The sequence below is a fragment of the Ambystoma mexicanum genome, chromosome 7q, assembly GCF_040938575.1.
Source record: "Ambystoma mexicanum isolate Mex_15411 chromosome 7q, UKY_AmexF1_1, whole genome shotgun sequence".
In the NCBI taxonomy this organism is placed as follows: domain Eukaryota; kingdom Metazoa; phylum Chordata; class Amphibia; order Caudata; family Ambystomatidae; genus Ambystoma; species Ambystoma mexicanum.
The window spans coordinates 765,588,466-765,605,711 of NC_090941.1; the positions used below are offsets into that span (position 1 = coordinate 765,588,466).

Consider the following 17,246-nt stretch of genomic DNA (forward strand, 5'->3'; position numbering starts at 1 on the left):
CTCTCGCCACTGGGTACTGGTTCTGCGCACAGTGATCTGGGTCAGATCTCAGCACTGCACAGCGATCTGGTCTGGGTCTGGTCTCTCTGGATCTCTGGTCTCTCTGGATGCAGAATTGCTTTCTGGGTATGCTACCGGTTCTGGCAAAAGTTCTTGGCAAAGAATTCAAACAGCTCGCCCGACTGTTGAATAGTTTGCAAATGATTTTGCGGCCTGCCGAAAAAGGATTCAGCTTGTGGATTCAGGCCTCTCTGCTACAAGTTCTGGAGTCTGGGTTCAAAGTTCTGGTCTCTGGAGATTGATGGAATTGAAGTCTGGAGTCTCTGTCAGCGTGATGCGCAGGAATTCAGTTGAAGGTTGGAAAATGAATGTCCCTACCTGGGTCGCAGTGGCTCTTTTTATGTCTTTTGAAAATGGATGTGGATACTAACTTTCTTTGCCCAACCCACTCACGATTTGATAGGTCAAGGATTTCTCTTTGACCAGATTTGAGAAGCGAACAGTGATTCAGAGTGATGAGTTAGGTTTATGGTCAGAGGATCCTCCCCTTGTCAAATTGCACACACATTTATTTCTGATCCAAATACCCATTTATCTATGTACCATTTTTCTAATATTATATGTCCAGTTAACATATTTTCTGTAGCACCAAACCATCCGATCCCTGTCTTTGTAAGATGTTGTGTCCACTTTTGACAGAATTCTGCCCTTTTCCTCCAGATAACGACCTCTAAACTTTTCCAGATTTTACACACATGTGCACAAGGGATATGGGTTTCAGATGATAAAGTGTCAGATTTTTAACATGCATACATTTGGAGTAACAACCTTATTTTCCGCTACTACTCCCCAGAAGATACCACAGAGTCCTGACACCTCTTAAAATGTGCACAGAAAATACACAAGAATGATGATATTATTTATCTAATTTTTACAAGTCCGCACTATGAATTATCCATCTTTTTAAAATTATGCTCTGGCCCCAAAAGGGTGTGGTTTTCCAAAGCACATGGTGGAATTTCCGGTTTGTCCACTTCCCCCAAGCTCAGCTTGCTCACAGAGGCACTTCCCCTCCCACTTCTCCCAAGAGGAAGCTATTTTACGACCCCCCCAATATAACATTTGCCTGAGCCCAAGACAGTGCTTTGTTCAGTTTCCTGCAGTCCCCTGGTGCCACTCCCCTTATTCAATCAGAGAGGTGTCATCTTCTTTTGGCAGGGGCAGCAGAATGCAACTAGGCCTGGGAACACAGCTGCTGATCAAGTTTCAACTCCTGTCGGGGGTAGCTGTCAGGCAGAATTCAATCTCTTTAAGCCAGGCTTCAGCTAAATGTCACTTTGGTTCCCAGTTTTCTACATTCAAACCAAACTTGCAATGTTTACACATGCAGCTAGAACACTGATTCTAAGTTCAAAACTATGACATTTAAACAATTGCAACCTATGTGACACTCAAAAGTAGGTCACTCATTTATTCTAAACATTTCGATTTTAGTGGCTTTAAACCCAAATTCACTTAAGCTGCTGACATCCCCAGCTATTTTCAATACATACATTAGACACTTATTTCCTTCAAGTCATTTCAGAATATAGTTTTACATTGTATCCACCTCTTAGTAAGTCTTTCTTTGGCCTGGTTTGGTTCATTTGTTCAGTTTTACACAAGTGTCTGGTGGTTTTAAAACGCCGACTTTCTGGTAGTGGTGAGCACCAGTATTGCACCCATTTTTGACATTAATAACAACAGATTTTGAACAGCACCATATTCCTTAGCACTGATTTCGCTCATGGCGCTTCTGGCCCCTCACGCTCACACTGGTGGGTGGCAGGTCAGGCGACCATCTTGTTGTGCGCAAAGACTGCGCGGTTCTCCAGGATTCTGGTGCAAATGTGGGCTTTTCCGCCCTCTTGGATTTCCTAAGCCTACAGCACCAAATGTTGCAGCATAATAGTCCAAATGTGGGTCAGGACACACAACATGATTAGGGATCATAATGGAAAATCCACTGAACATTCAGGTCAAAGTGAAGTCAAGACTTCTTTGTGGATACCCCATGAGCCAGCTCCTGATACTATGGGCCTCATTACAAGGTTAATGGTAACCCACAGGTGAGACCGGCCGGTTGCGGGTTGCCACTGACCTCGTAGCACTGTTTCCGGCACCTAGCTGCCAGGTGCCACCAGGACATTACAAGTCCCGGCGGCAACAGTAAGCCAGATGCTGGAAAATACTAGTCCCCATTCCCATGGAGACCCATAGGACTCTATGGGAATGGGAACATGGAAGCACCGTCACCGTCACTAACGGTTCCAGTGCTTCCGTGATGAGTCTGCCTACCAGGCCGCTGCACCCGGCAAGGTCAGACTTGTCAAGTGCAGCAACCCCGGCAGGCAGACTCGTAGTGTAGCAGTCTGGAAACAAGGGTACCAGTGTGCTTATCGGCACCCTTGTTTCCTGACTGCCACATTCATAGTGAGGCTCAATGTTAATTTTTTCATGTTCCACCCCACAATTTCCTCTCTGACTAATAGACCATCCTACTTCAGAATCACAAGAATAGTAACAAAGCAACACCACCTCCCATACAACCCACTCTGCAGACCTTCTGACATAACATTAGACCTGTGCAATACCTTCTGAGCCTCTGTATCTGGCTCCCTGCTTCTGCGTCTAGTGGTTCTTACCACCATTAACCAATCTTTCACCAGCTATTTCATATACATTGAATTTCAATCCACTACCTGGCCCTTCAGCCACTTGGCCCTAAAAATGTGGCTTGACCCAAAACTCATGGTCATTGATTGCCCAAACCTAAGTGAGCCAACTACAGAAACCAATTGTCCTAATTAAATGTTCAATGAGTAAATCTGGGCTCTGACAATTTTTGTATCCATCCTTCCTATTGAATGTTTGTGCATATAGTTTCATAATTTGAAACTCTTATGCTCAAATTATTCATGTCCATGTGTATTATTGATTAATTTATGTTTTGTACCACATCTGGTTTCATGTGACTGACATTATTACCTGCTACCTATTTTTGAGAATATATGTGTCCTTTGGATTTTCTCGTGCTCTCATTGCTCTTATATTGATGTTAACAGAATTGTTTCCTGCAGTTGTTTCAACACGTGTTTCATTATTCCTGGCATTGTATTTTTCCATCAGAACTTCCTTTACAGACGTGATAATCTGGTCCTCGCTTAGGGTCACAACAAGTACCTTCACACCTTTTATTTTTGTTCACAAAAAATATATATAAAATGATACTACAGTAGAGTTATAGCTTAGGATTCTGGCCCACAAGCAGTCAGAGATAAGACTACTCTCTTTAGGAAATGAGAATGAATGCTTTGTCTTTGTGGCCTCATGGTCATACACCAGCAGAGAAGTGTCATTCGAAAACTATTTAAGCCCTCTCTGGCATCTAAAATGGCAATTTTCAACATTTGCTATTTTCAGAAACGAACTCCCTTGTGCTGTCATAAAATGAAAATGCAGGTTTAGTATACAGCCTTATAATGATGCACATACACAAATTCACATTTGAAATGTTTATTTTGTATAAGTAGCATTGATGATTCTTAAACATTGTATCTCCATAGCACTCCGGACGTGATTGGGGGTGAAGGGGGATATCAACACAGATTTATTTTGAAATCTATTTTTAGTTGGCTTGAGTAATTGTTAATGAATAATGTTTTTCTCTCTGTAAGGCCCTCTTTAGATAATGAAGCACATTTGCAGATCCCCTCTTTGTTGCACGTTCAGTGAATGTTTCTGGTCTGAACACATCAACTTGGCAGTTCAGGTGGCATCTAGGAGCAAGACACCTCTGTACTTTTACCATGTATTTTCTTTTCTTCTGCACAGTAGCCTGATTGTAGGAAAAGTAAAATGGACAGTGCAACAAGCTTAGTTCTGCTCTGCAGGAGTACAAGGGTGAGTAGTCGCTAAAACACCTGCTCAGCCACCACACGCCTGCAAACCAACAGTGATCCCAATCATGAAAGTAAAACAGGAACTACTAACAGATATACCTCATTTGCCTTTTGTGGTAAAGTGGAACAAGGAAATGCTATATTATTAAAAGGAGTGTGAACTTCAGCCAGTAGCAACACAAACATCAATAGTACAACAGTTCCAAAATAGAAATATGCTATTAAAAATACTTAAAAAAACTCATCAGTGTAAAAGAAGATACAAAGACGCAGAACAGAAATCCTGATATCTATACGCGCTCTGGATACTTTGTCATGGAGAAAGATAGGCAAGAAATGGAACAATGTTTAAAAAAAAAAAATCTATCAATATGTCTTGATAGAAAAAGGTGCAAAAGGTTCATAAGTAGTCTCTAGAGGCCCAAATGATGACACTGGAAACATGGTCACTTGAAAGTATCTGATTCCAATGATTGCTGGCTGAACAGCGTCAAACCATGCTTCAAGGTGCTATGGATGCAGGTCTAAACAGGTCTGGGTGCTGTGAGTCATATTGGTCCAAGCATCAAGCTGGCATCGTGTTGGTTGGAATGCACGTGCTTTGCATAATTCGAAGGGCATGTTCGAGCATTGCAGTTCAGATGGCTCACCAAGATTGGTTCGATGCTTCATGCGATGTGGCTGCAAGCCAGTTCAACAGCTGCAAAAGAGCTGTGGTTCAAAGTTTGAGTACAGCGATCATGGCTAGAATGATGTTTGAAATTATGTAAACAGGGTACTGGGTGTTCTTTCTCTTAGGATGCTGTGAGAACCACTGCAGGACTTTCTAGGACAAATGTGTAATTCTCAGTTTCTTCTCTTCAAGCCTAGGGAAATTTACAAGCAAAGTGGTGGGTTTTGGTTCTCAGCAAGGGCCACCCCAGTTTGCTCTGGGAGTGTTTAGGGAGCAGATCCTGCTTCTGACTTGGAACACTCCTTCACTTTACTGGCTGAGGGATTTGGAAAGATCATTCTCCCTAAAGAGGTCCAACTGAATTCTTCCTTAAGTCCAGATGGCCAAAAGGTACATTTCAGAAGGAGTCTGAGACTTCCTCTTTTACAGGCAAAATTCCACATGGGATTGGAGGAAAGCAAACAGGATTTAAGAGGTGCATTCCGTTTACTTGTGACAAGTGTCCTGGCATTCTAATGTCATGCCCACAGCGCATTGTTCTGCAGGGTGTTGGGAAGAAAGTAAGGAGAGAAAAGACCACAGAAAATATAAGATGGAGGAACGCTTCTTCCATCCCACCTGTGTTCCCTAGCTGTCCTATCTCCACCCCTTTTCCGGTATAAATCTTTAAAGGCTCTCTGGTGCTCAGCCCTATTGTGTGAGGCAAACCTTTGTTATTGACTTTGAACCCAGGCTTACTTGGCATCACCAGTTGGAAATCCAAGGCCAGGCAACGAGGGTGTTACATTTTCTCCAAGAGAGTCAATAGAGTGATGCATCCTGCCCAAATAACCTCCCATTGCTGTCTAAGCTCACAGGACAGACACTGGTATGTTAAAAAACAGATATGGCTTTAATAATTATGTGAACTCCCCACCACCAGACCGAAAGAGGTATGGCTACAAATAAGATATAGATGTAATAATTATGGGAATACCTCTACCACTATTTTGAAGGCGGTATGGCCTATATTTTCAGATTGTCCTGTCACCAGGCTGGTCATTTATCACAATGATATTGAACCTGCAACAGAGGTATAGACTTAAATGCTACCTCTTCACCGTGGTTACTTGGCTGTCACAGCAGTTGTCAAACAGGGCACCTGTAACCTCTGCACCTGCTCTCTGCCCCGTAAGAGCAGGGGCTGCAGCTCAGGATACCGAGGCAGCAGGACCCGTGTATACTATGCTTTTGGCATGGGGCTTAATGGAAGGGGGTCTGGTTAGAAGACCACCCTCTCTGAGATGAATCCCACATCATTTTATTATTAATAAAAATAGCTATGGCTTATACACCCTTTCCTTCACTGAAAGCCATACCACATATGTGCTGCCCTGCCTCCTCCTCTTGTGTTGCTGCTAAAGAATAAGAAATAGCAGCAACATGTTGGGCGCTGTAAATTGGCCGGTTTTATTTTTTTTACTTTACCTTTTTCTTCTGTCAGCCAGAATAATTTCTATTTTGCACCAAACTGGTCCCCAAGATTCTAAGAGACTGCACGACCTTCAATACACATTCGACACCATGGTTTAAAGAAGCACGAGCAAATGTTGGTAAGCTCTGCTTGCACACGAACATCTCTCTGTTCTGCACGTATCTACAGATTAATGCCTGTTAAATTATGTCAAAAAAGCATTGCGAAAGCAAAAAAAATGTGTGTAAATAAGCCATCAACATTTATGCTCTCAGGCTGAGGAACAACATCCCACTCTGCGTAAATCTCACCCCATCATGTATTCAATTCGTAAAGGAATTTCATTGCACCTTTACAGGAAACAGCTGTGTAAACTCAACTAATGAAATGAAATGCTCATCAGGCATATATACTTTCATTCTCCTGCCCTGCTATCTGCTGATGTAAACAATCTTTCTACTTTAGATATTTACCCTTTGCTTTTATTAAAAATCGTCTTGTATATTATGTTCCCCGAGTCTCTGTAAAGATCCAATTGCTTTCTGATACTTGGTCCATGCTCTATGAATACCCACATACATAACATACAGTGTCATCCTGCTGGTGGGATGGTTGACTCATCCTAAGAGGTTTCTGAGCAAATATCATTACATCAGGCACCCTGACATTAACCAGAATCAAAGATGTCTGCTATTGCGCGCTCCCTCTTACCAGCCAAATATAGTTGTCTAACATGTTACATATTCTGCCACACTCTGTCTGTAAACTGGAAACACCTGACGTTTTCTCAACCTGCTGATCTGGGTTTGAACTACAAAAAGTTTCAGTAGTTCAGGGCAATTTTGCACAATTGGGTTGGAGCAAAAGGTGCCCTGGTGCAAAAGTGCATTCAACTGGTCCATACAGTATTTGCATTAGGGCAAATTTGCATAGACAAAATAAATGTTCATTTCTGGAGGGAGAACAATCATCTGTTTATCTGGGGTTGCTTAGTTTTAGACCCACAGTGTGGTCTCATAGGTAGTACTTAAGCTCCAACATTCATTTTAACAACAATGGTTTGCCAGTGCTACCATTACGTTTTGCTCGTGGGTGGCACTTTAGCACCACTATTAGTTTTGTGTACTAGATGGCACTGCAGACCCACCATTAGTTTGGATCATATAACATGGTTTAGCTACACCATTAGTTTTGGTTCATTTGTCGAACTTCAGCACCAGCTACTGAGAGAAATTGATTTGACTCCAGTGGTACTTTAGCACCACCATTAGTTTTACCTTGTGGATGGCCCTTTAGCATGACATAGGAAGGCATGGTATTGTTAAAGATATATGGGATGTGAGATGTAAAGGCAACCAGGGAGGAGGACGGGGATGGGGGAGTGTAGGGATGCTGTACACATCTCGTGCTTTGGTGCTCATTTTGTGAGTCAAGCCAACTTCATGGGTTCACTACCTGCGATATGGAAGAAGGTGAGTGTGGCTGCAGGAATTCTATTTAGTAAAGTCAAAACTGTTGGCTTTGTCAATGCTGGTTTTCTTGTGAAGACTGCAGTTCTTGTACGGAGGGATGATGCTTTGTTTCTCTTTTTCTACAGCCTCAGAACATAGAGCAGACCCTCCAACGGACACTGCAACATTATGAACATAAAGTAATTGGGTAAGTAAATGCAAGATTTTTTATTTAAGATCAGATGGTTAAAAATATGATGATGTCTATAGGCTGCAAACATGCTAGGTATGACATTGGATCTGTGCATATTCATTCACATGCAAACTTATTTCGCGTTATTTTCAATTTGTAGTTATTCTATTTATAAAGGCATAGTGCACATTCTATCCACACCCATATATAAGTACAAGAGTTAATATAAATCAATGGGCCTCATTACGACTTTGGAGGCAGCCCTGCCCTTATTAAGGGCATGGCTGCCTCCAAAGTCAGGTCCAGGTCCGGGTTCCTTGAATGAGGAATTACTGGGCCATTCCAACCTTGGAGGACCCGGTAATTCCTCATTCAATTTACCCATCCCCATTTGAGCCCCCATAGGGCGCAAAGGGAATGGGGAAGGAGCTAACAACGGGCCCGTTAATAACGGGCCCGTTGTTAGCTCCCTGGTCCCCTCTCGGGACCCGCAAAGGACATATGGTCTGACCAGACATCCAGAGCGGGTCCCGCAAGGGGACCTCGTATTAGGGCGGAATGGTTTTAACGGCTCCGGCACCTTTACTGGTGCCATTAAACCCATTCCGCCAGCCTCCTAATGAAGCCCTGTGTCTCCAAGAGGTGGCTGACTGCGGAAGGGTATGTGTGTTTACAATACATCCAGTTTACTTAGTGCTCAACATATCCATTTCAAAGATAGTCTGAATCAATAATTATCTCTAGTTACTGGAGTCGATGATTTAAGGCTGGGTGGACAGCTTGATATATGCCATCAGTTCTACCACGTGACTTCCTTTGGGACCAATTTTATAGCCGACTGAGGATTCAGGAATGTCATTCACCCAAGAATGTATGACGCCAGCTACTAATTCCTTCTCATCATTTTCTTGAACATGGTAGGAACATCCATCCACATGAACCATGGGCATTCTCTTGAAGATATTTTCGTCAAATATAACTTATGAGAAAAAGCTAGATATGCACTGCTACCATCCAGGTGGGAGAGGACCAAGCCCTGGACAGCACCTCTGAAGTTGTTCTCTACGATGATGGGCTTCATTTTCTGCAGCGGTGAAAGTTTCTACTTCGCTGTTTGTGTTTTCCCTGCTATGTGCTGTTTGAAGGAGAGGTGTCTACGATTTCAAACCCAAGTGACGTGGAAAATGTGGCCAGCTGGGGGGTGAAGCCCTTGTGGTACATAGCAGATAGACAGTTTGGGATATCAGTGTGTATAGTGTTGTTGGTCAGGAGTAGGAATTCATTATTGCAAGGGTTGAGCTTCAGGTAAGCACGGGACATCCATGACTGGATCAATGAAAGTCAGGTCTTGGGCCTGTGGATGTCTTTGATGGAAGATTTCTTGAGGTAGGGCTATGTGCCATCTGCATATTGCTAGATGTGGATGTTGTGTATGTATTTATTGAATTTATATAGCACTTTTTCCAAAAGTGCTAGTACATTCAAAGATTTAAAATGTGTGAAGGCATCATGAAGTAAGACACAGACAATAGACTTAAACTTCTAAGTAAAATATTTTATTAAATCAAATGTCAGGAAGGTACAAGGCCTAACCTGCCCTATGCTAATGTGGGATTTCCCTACCTGAATGAAACTAAGGAATGTCTGAGTAAATGAATTCAACTTAAAAGTCTGTCTGTGTCTGTGTCCAAAACGTATACTTGCCATAAAGCTAACCAATGTGTAGGGATGTCAATAATACAAGATATAGGGGGTCATTACAACCCTGGCGGTAGGGGTTAACGGGGCCAGTGGAGCTGCCAGCTCCGTTAACCCCCTACCGCCTCATTATGAGGTCTGCTCGTGGGACCCGCTAAGGGCGCCTGGTAAAACCAGGCGTCCTTAGCGAGTCCCGCGAGCGGTCCAGCATGCTAACAACGGGCCCGTCATTAATGGGCCCGTTGTTAGCATGCTCCCCATTCCCCTTGAGCCCTATGTGGGCTCGAATGGGAATGGGATGGGTTCCTGGAATGGGGAAATACCGGGCCCTCCAAGGTCGGAATGGCCCGGTATTTCCCCATTCCAGGAACTCAGACCCAGTACCCGGAATGGGGTAGCCATGCAGCAAATAGCGGCATGGCTACCTCCAGGGTCGTAATGACCCCCATAATGCTCTACTCAAATTTCTAAGCTTCTTCCAGCTCACATCTCTCTTTCAGCTCCCCTTCAAAAGTGTAAAAAAGTACCACAAAAAAAGTCTCATGATTACCTTTCTCAAGTTGAAGGTGATACAGTTCAAAACAATTCTCGGGTGTCCCTTCCCCAAGTTCCAAGTAACATAGTTCAAAGAGAACTGTTCTCTTTTTTTGCTTGGCCAATAAAGTTGTTTTCTATTCAGTATTTAATATGATTAACTTCAGGGTTTCATTCAAATAAGCATTCATGCCGCTTACTTTTATGTTTCCATTCAGTTCGGTATTCAATATGCATTTGTTTTGCTTAATTTAAGTTTCCATTCAGTTCAGTATTCAATACGCATTTTTATTTGTGGTCCTCTACGGGCGCCCATGGTGCTCGAGTATCCTCCCCGACAATAACCGTCTCTTTGCGTCTACTTCCAGCAGTTCCCACTGCTTCATCCCTGCTGCTAAAGCCAGGAAGTCCCCCCCGTTCAAGCTGAGCTTGCCTGCAGCTTGTTTCCCTCTTTACTTTAGCAATTGGAATGCTTCTTTCTAGACACTGACTGCGTCCTCTCGCAGTTCCTGCTGCTAGCTCCCTTTCACAGAGGCCCACAGACCTGCAATAAGTACATGGCCCACTGGCTTTGGGCTATGCAAGTCCTCTGGGGTATTTTCCGGTGTCCTGGCCCCTTTTCCGGTCCCACCGCCGCAGCTTCCTCTCAAGAAAGGTCCCCTCTGGTCTCTCCCACACAGGGCTCCCTGTTGCTCTCTACTCTGCTGCACTGTTCTCCTTTTATACACCTGCAATCCCTTGACAGGCTGCAGGCGTGGATGCCTAATTAGACTTGCCTGACCATAATTAAAAGGACATGGACTAATGTGGTGAAATGGTGTAGCGTTCGTGACTCTTATTCACCTCTTCCTTGTCTAAGTCCGGTCAAGTTTCATATGTGGCAAAATGAGGGTAACAGCTTTACAGTAGGCAATAAAGGTCAGGGGAGGGTTAGGTTAATCCTCAAAAGGAAAAGGGGGATACCATGTCTCTCCCGAGGGCACCCCACCCCAAATTCCCAAGGACCTTCCATCCAGGTGATCCTCCTTCACTTTTCCACCCGCAGGGTCGGGATCCAAGAGTGATGGCCTTTCCCTAGCCACCTGAGAAGAGGATCCAGGGAGCTTAGGTAGTGAGAATGCCCTCAGGTAACTCACAAATGGTACAATCAATAGGGAACAATGCAATCCAGCTAGAAACAGAAGAGGGGGAGAAAGAACAAGATAGAAAGAGAAGGAGAGAACAAAAAGAAAAAGGGAGAGGTTCCAGGGTTTATGGGCAAGAAGGGCAAAAGACTGGAAATGAGAATATGCACATGGGAGTTTAGGTACAGAAAGAAGAAACTGATTCCGGGAACGAATGAGGCAGGTGAAGAAAGATAAGGAGGAGTGAGACTGTGCAACACAATCAAGAGGAAATGATAAAGGAGACAAGATTCAAAAGGGAGAAGCGATATGGAAAGAGAGAAGATTTGATCCAGGGATGCAGAAAAAGAGAGAAAAAGTAATCATTCCAACTATTTCATTGAGTGATATGCTTTCCAGGAAATTTAACAACCAAACCCAAAACAAGATTAACAAATTTATCAGTTTTGGATTCTTGAACCAATAAAATTAACTCCAGTTCAACTATTAAAAAATGCAGCAATCCGACCCACACACTCTGAGAAAGGAAAGACACTTTTGTAAAGAGATTTATATTTTAATATTAGAAATATGACTTAATATGTTTAAATTCCAAAACATTTTTTTTAATACAATATAGATTCTTTATGCTTGAAAACACAGGGTAGGATCATGTATTTCACTGTTATCAAAAAAGGGCTTTGAACAGAGAAATTATATTTTGAAATTATATGATTGTCTGTTTTATTAAATAGAATGAATAAGCAATATTTGCTGGAAATAGCATAATTGAAATGTACTTGTACCATTTACACATTTACACATTTATTGAATGGGGATTCACATTTAATGCATTCAAGATACAATAGCAATTTGATCTTTGAAAATCACTAATGACATGTAAAGAAGCATGAAAAGGTTCACATTTAAAATGTATGCCAATCAATAACCAATCGGTTTGTGCATAGTCGTTTGATCAAAAGTGTCTCGACTTCTATTATGTTTCTAGAGATATTAAAGTTTATAGAGAAAATGTAATGTAGGCCTTGATTAAAAATACATTATTGTGTTTTACCGGAATCAATCAGATTTGGTAGAGCCGGCAAACTATCCTCACCCTTTTCATCAAAGAGAGGGTGTGTCCTGACATCCCTGTTATACATGAATGATATTTCAAGCAAGCTGATTAGTGTTCTAGATGAACTCACACTCTCAGGTTGACGCTACCCCATTTTATTATATCCAGATGATGGGTTACTTCTTGTGCATACTCCCAAAGCACTGCAATCCTTAGTTGATATTTTTTTCTCATTTATCAGTGCAAGAGATCTTTCGATTACTAGCTGGAAATCTAAGATAATGGCACTGAGGACATAAAAAACATGAAATATAGCATCACTTGTAAACACAAGAAAATTGACTAGGTGTCCAGATATCACAACATAGGAATTTCCTTTGCGAGTTCTGGGAGCCAGGTGGATCATATACACAATTTAGCAGGACTGATGAAACAATTTAAAGGGGCACTATTCAATTTCACCAGAAATACTGGAAGTATGCCAATCAAGGCCATACTGAAGGCATATAGAGCAAAGGCGGTAGACATGTCCTAATTTGTAGCAAGGGTATGGGGGTATTATAATCTCCAGCCGTAAGTGCATGCAGTCAATTACTTTCTGCAGAAAGTCCTTAAGGTGCCTCACAGCCCTCCATGTTATTTTCTGTACACTGAATTAAGAGTACCTTTTCTGCCATATTATGTCAGAAGCAAGTCCATAATGCTGTGGTGTTCAATATGGATCAATGCCACAGTTGTTATAACACAGGGGCTGCTTACTGATCTGAGGCAAAGCGATGCTGGGCTGAAACTAAAATGGCTATTATATGTTAAATCTGAGTTGAGACATATTGGTCTGTGATCCTGGTTTTACAACCCTTCTATCATTGGCTAAAATTGGAAGCTTTTGTTAAAGGAATGCTACTTTGGTCATCAGAATTTATTAAGAGAAGATTGTGTACAATGTCAATGATTCATATATACATACCTATTGAATTACCTCATTCTCAGAATTCTTACTTAAACTCGACCAGGAAGTTGCATTCATTATTTTCTTATTGCCATACTTAGGTTTGGCATGCTTCTCCTAAAGGTATTCACCAGAAAATGGAATATTACCTTACAAGCGATGATAAATGCTTATGTGTTCAAAATGGGGGTCATGGTATCATTCATTGTATGCTGCTCTTTCCCGATACAAAATACTGTCTAGCAGGCTTCTCTTATCTCTGTTACACAAAATGCATTTTAGGCAGTATGGTCCCACACTAGTGTTTTTAATTATGTGTACTTCTAATCTTATATGTTGGACTGTTGGAATGTCTTTGGTCCAGGCTTTTAAAATAAAGTCAACAATTGGTATTGAACTTAGTGATGAATTTGCTGTTGTTATTTAAATGTATGTTTTATGTATTACTACTATACATTTTAATTCTTGAAGCTAAATTGGTTTGCAAATCTGTGCCTTTTAGTGTAATTATTCTGATCATGTGATATTGTTATTACTGTTTTATTACAGAAAATTCCATTTGTTTTATTCCGAAAATGTTTACTTATTCTTATTGTAATTCTCTTTCCTTCTTTATTAAATAAGAATCCTAACCCAGCTCCCTATGTACTCTGCAAGAGAAGCTCATTCAAGTCATTAATTTGTCTAATATACTTGCAAAGTGTTAGGTCTTGCAAGATTACTGTTAATCTGTAATAAAAATGGCCACTAAGATCACAGATCAAGTTCGATCCTCTCTGCAGTAATTCTCTGAGAAATTAAGTAATTAATATTGATCTGGAGGCAACTACTCTTAGCCATCTGTTTAAGGGATCCCTTTGGACAGGTCTGCTTCCCACTACCCAAGTGACCTGCTGCACTCTTCTGCCACTGGACTGGTTGCTGCTGGGACATTGATAATGTGGGCTATGGAAGAATCAGCCCTTGGAATCTTCTCCCTTCTAGAATCTGGATATACGTTTCTGTGGCAGGCATCCTGTTTAGGACTAAACTATCGGTCTGCTCTGTTTTAGGTAAGTCAGAGGTGGTGGAACATTATTTTCTCAGACAAAGTTTTATCAATTCTTAAGGGCATTCTCAATATGCTACTATGAATGGAATTAGTGGTTATGAGTCTTAGCAATCATGCTGAAGTAAAGCCCCAAGCCTTTGGCAAAGTGTTTGGGATTAGGAGGAATTGGCAATGTTTAAGGACCACCTCACAAAAAACAGGATGATGTCATTATCTGACTCCTTGCCCTAGCTGTCATATGTCAGCAATTCAATGGTCAAGTTGGGTACACATGATCTATGGGATTTCCCACATGGTAAGAGATCATTGTAGGGATATTATTGGGATCTTCAAAGAATCACTTATGAGTGAGACTTGGGCAGTGTCTCCTCTGGACCTCAGGGAGACTTCATATTATTGTTCCTATAAAGAGGCTGTGGGGTTTGTAAATTACTAAGACTGGATAGTCAGCCCAGTGATGAGGAAGGACCCTATTACATAAAGTGAGGTTGGGGATCTTGCCATTGAATTTCATGGCTATTCTCTAGAGAATTGAGGTGGCCTAGCTTGCAGCTGTGATGCCACCTCACTAGAAACCTGTTTCTGTGTCCCAATTATACATATTTAAGGTACAGATGGCCCAAGCCCATTTTGCTAGCCGAAGGGATAGCAAATCTGAGGTTGGCCTTGTTATGGGCTAGCAATTGTGACTCAAGCTAGTTACTTGAGGTGAAGGGCCTCAAAGGGCAGTTCCCGCAGCGTATTGTTTGCATTGGAGACACTGGATGTTTGCTTTGCTGGGAAACTTAAGAAACTTCTGTTGTGATTGTGCTTCGTGTCCAGCCTGCCTGGTGAACTACTGGAAGTCCCTTTTTTATTTCCAGCCTGCCGACTGAGGCAGAAGTGAAGCGATGGACTTCCCATAAAAACTCCATTGGCAGCACAAAGTGTCACAAAGGGCCTCAAAGGGCAGTTGCAGTGGTTGCTGTGATAGCTGTGATAGCCACATTTCACTGCTTCAGTCATAGAAAATGTTATTCTTTGACGTGCCAGCCCCAGAGCATTTTTATATTAACCGACTTGGCATTATATGTAGTCACGGGCCGAGTCTAACTTTCAGCTGTGCAGTTCTGCGTAATTCGGCAGATCAGGGACTGGCCCAAGGAAATCGGGGGAAAGGATTGTGGACCAACCTACTCCATACCCAATGCATTTTGGTGAAAGGTACTATCTCTTATTGCTATTATGGGTGAGCTGATGCTTAATAACAAATATGATTTTAGGAGTGGCTCAAAAAGTGGGACCCTGTTATTGCCCATGCAATTGGATGCATCTGTGGCCTTGGTGTTTGCAGGAGAGTTGACAGCAAGGAGAGAGGGGATTGGGGTGCCCACAATGGATGTTACAGCATCTATGCTATTGGCAATGCAGTTACCTTTACCGCCATCTCCGAGTCAGACCCGAAGTAATGGATTAGTCCTTGCAGTGCCAATCATGAGTCATAAAATGGCCAATATTGCACACTTACCCTTTCCCAAAGCCAGCTAGCGTCTTTTTAAATTGAATTGCAAATATTTACCGGGATATCCTTCCTGGAAGCGCTGGCAGTGTCTTTTCTAGTTCCTTCGCAGCAACTACCTCGAGTCAGCAGACAGGCTCCGTGGCTTATATGTGCTGGGAGATGCAGCTGCATGGCGGGCGCAGCGTGTGTGCCTAATGCGCACTGAAGGCGCACAAAGGCAAGCCCGTCTGTGCCCATCCAGCCTAGAGGACTACACTGCTGGATCTGTCATCCCAGGGTCTCAGTGCAGCACTTACTGTGTTCTCAGATCATCGATCTGCCCCCTACTCAATTCCCTGAGGGATTCTCATTGGTGACACACTTAGATAGTCCTTCTCTTTTGGGGGACACATTAAGGTGTCTGCTTCTTAATGCTTGCTTGCTTGTTGCCCACACAGCCAATTTCCATGATTTCTTAATGAACCATTCACCCGATTTTATGTGTATTACAGAAACCTGGTTGAATGCTGCATCAGCACTTGTCCTTGTCCAGCTTCTCCGAGATACATTTAATATCTTAAAGGTTGACCGTGCTCCCCCCGTTTGGTAGGGAGGTTGCTATCATTTTCAATTCTCTTTTTGTTGGTATGCTGCTCCCATTAGACCCTAGTATCTGTATGGAGGCCCTTCAGTCTCTTTTTGCTATCTCCTTAATCAGGGATGTCATTTGGAGTTGCCGGGGGTAGCAGCCGCTACCCCTTGTTCCCCTCTGTGCTACCCCTAGTCCTGCCCTTGCTACTCCTGGGCCACTGGACAAAGAGGCAGTGCCAAGAGCAGATATCTGTGTTACACTTGAAAAAGAAGGTTGTAAATGCAGCTAAATGTGCCACAGGTGTTTTCACCCAGAATGTAGGTCTTGTTAGCTGGAGAAATAACAGGGATGCAGGAAAAAGCATGACGCTGCCATCACTAAGAGGTTGGCAGTCCATTAGTGAAGAATGCCTGAATGGTAGGGTTCAGAGGGGGGCTGTCTATGCAGCTCATACCCAGTACTGTAGCAACAGGAATGGTCTGGGAGCTAGGTCTGGCTAGCTGGGAATGGGTAAAAGCAGCTTGCAGTACTCAGTGACAGCGCAGCATGAAAGCAATTCTAATCAGTGTTTCTGATTGTCTACTTTGCACATCCCGTGAGCCACTGGACATGTGAAGATAGAGGTGCGCCCCAGTGGTTTCTGCCACCAATCCTGCCTGGGCACTGTGTGACCTGACCCAGATCTGCCAGACCTGCATCACAGGCACACTGTAGATAGATGCAAGGTGAGGTGATTTACATGATGTTGCATTACACCTTTGAAGTAAACCATCTGTTGCTTCCTCAAGCAAAAAAAACATATATTTCGAAGGATAGCTCAGGGCCAAGGCACTGGCTTTGGAAACAAGAGGATGCAGTGCATCATGGGTTCAGTGCCTGCTCCAGTGCTTAGAAGCTGGAGGAGTATGGCATTAAGCAAGATATAAAGGAACAAATACAATAATAAAATTGGCATTTTCTACGGGTGATGTCATGGAGCTGCTGCTGCTGTTTACATTTTAAAATAAAATAAAAAAACTGCAATTACTGAGACCTGCAATACATCCTTCC

The 17,246-nt window shown here is 42.7% G+C and overlaps 1 protein-coding gene across 2 annotated transcripts in view; it reads left to right on the forward strand.

Moving 5' to 3' along the window:
• GUCY1A2 (guanylate cyclase 1 soluble subunit alpha 2) overlaps nt 1–17,246 on the forward strand; it is a 1,716,628-nt gene that overhangs the window by 342,439 nt on the left and 1,356,943 nt on the right. For both annotated transcript variants that reach the window (XM_069640697.1, XM_069640699.1), the window contains exon 2: nt 7,665–7,726. In XM_069640697.1, coding sequence (XP_069496798.1) covers nt 7,665–7,726 — 62 coding nt within the window. The remainder of the gene's footprint in view (nt 1–7,664; nt 7,727–17,246) is intronic.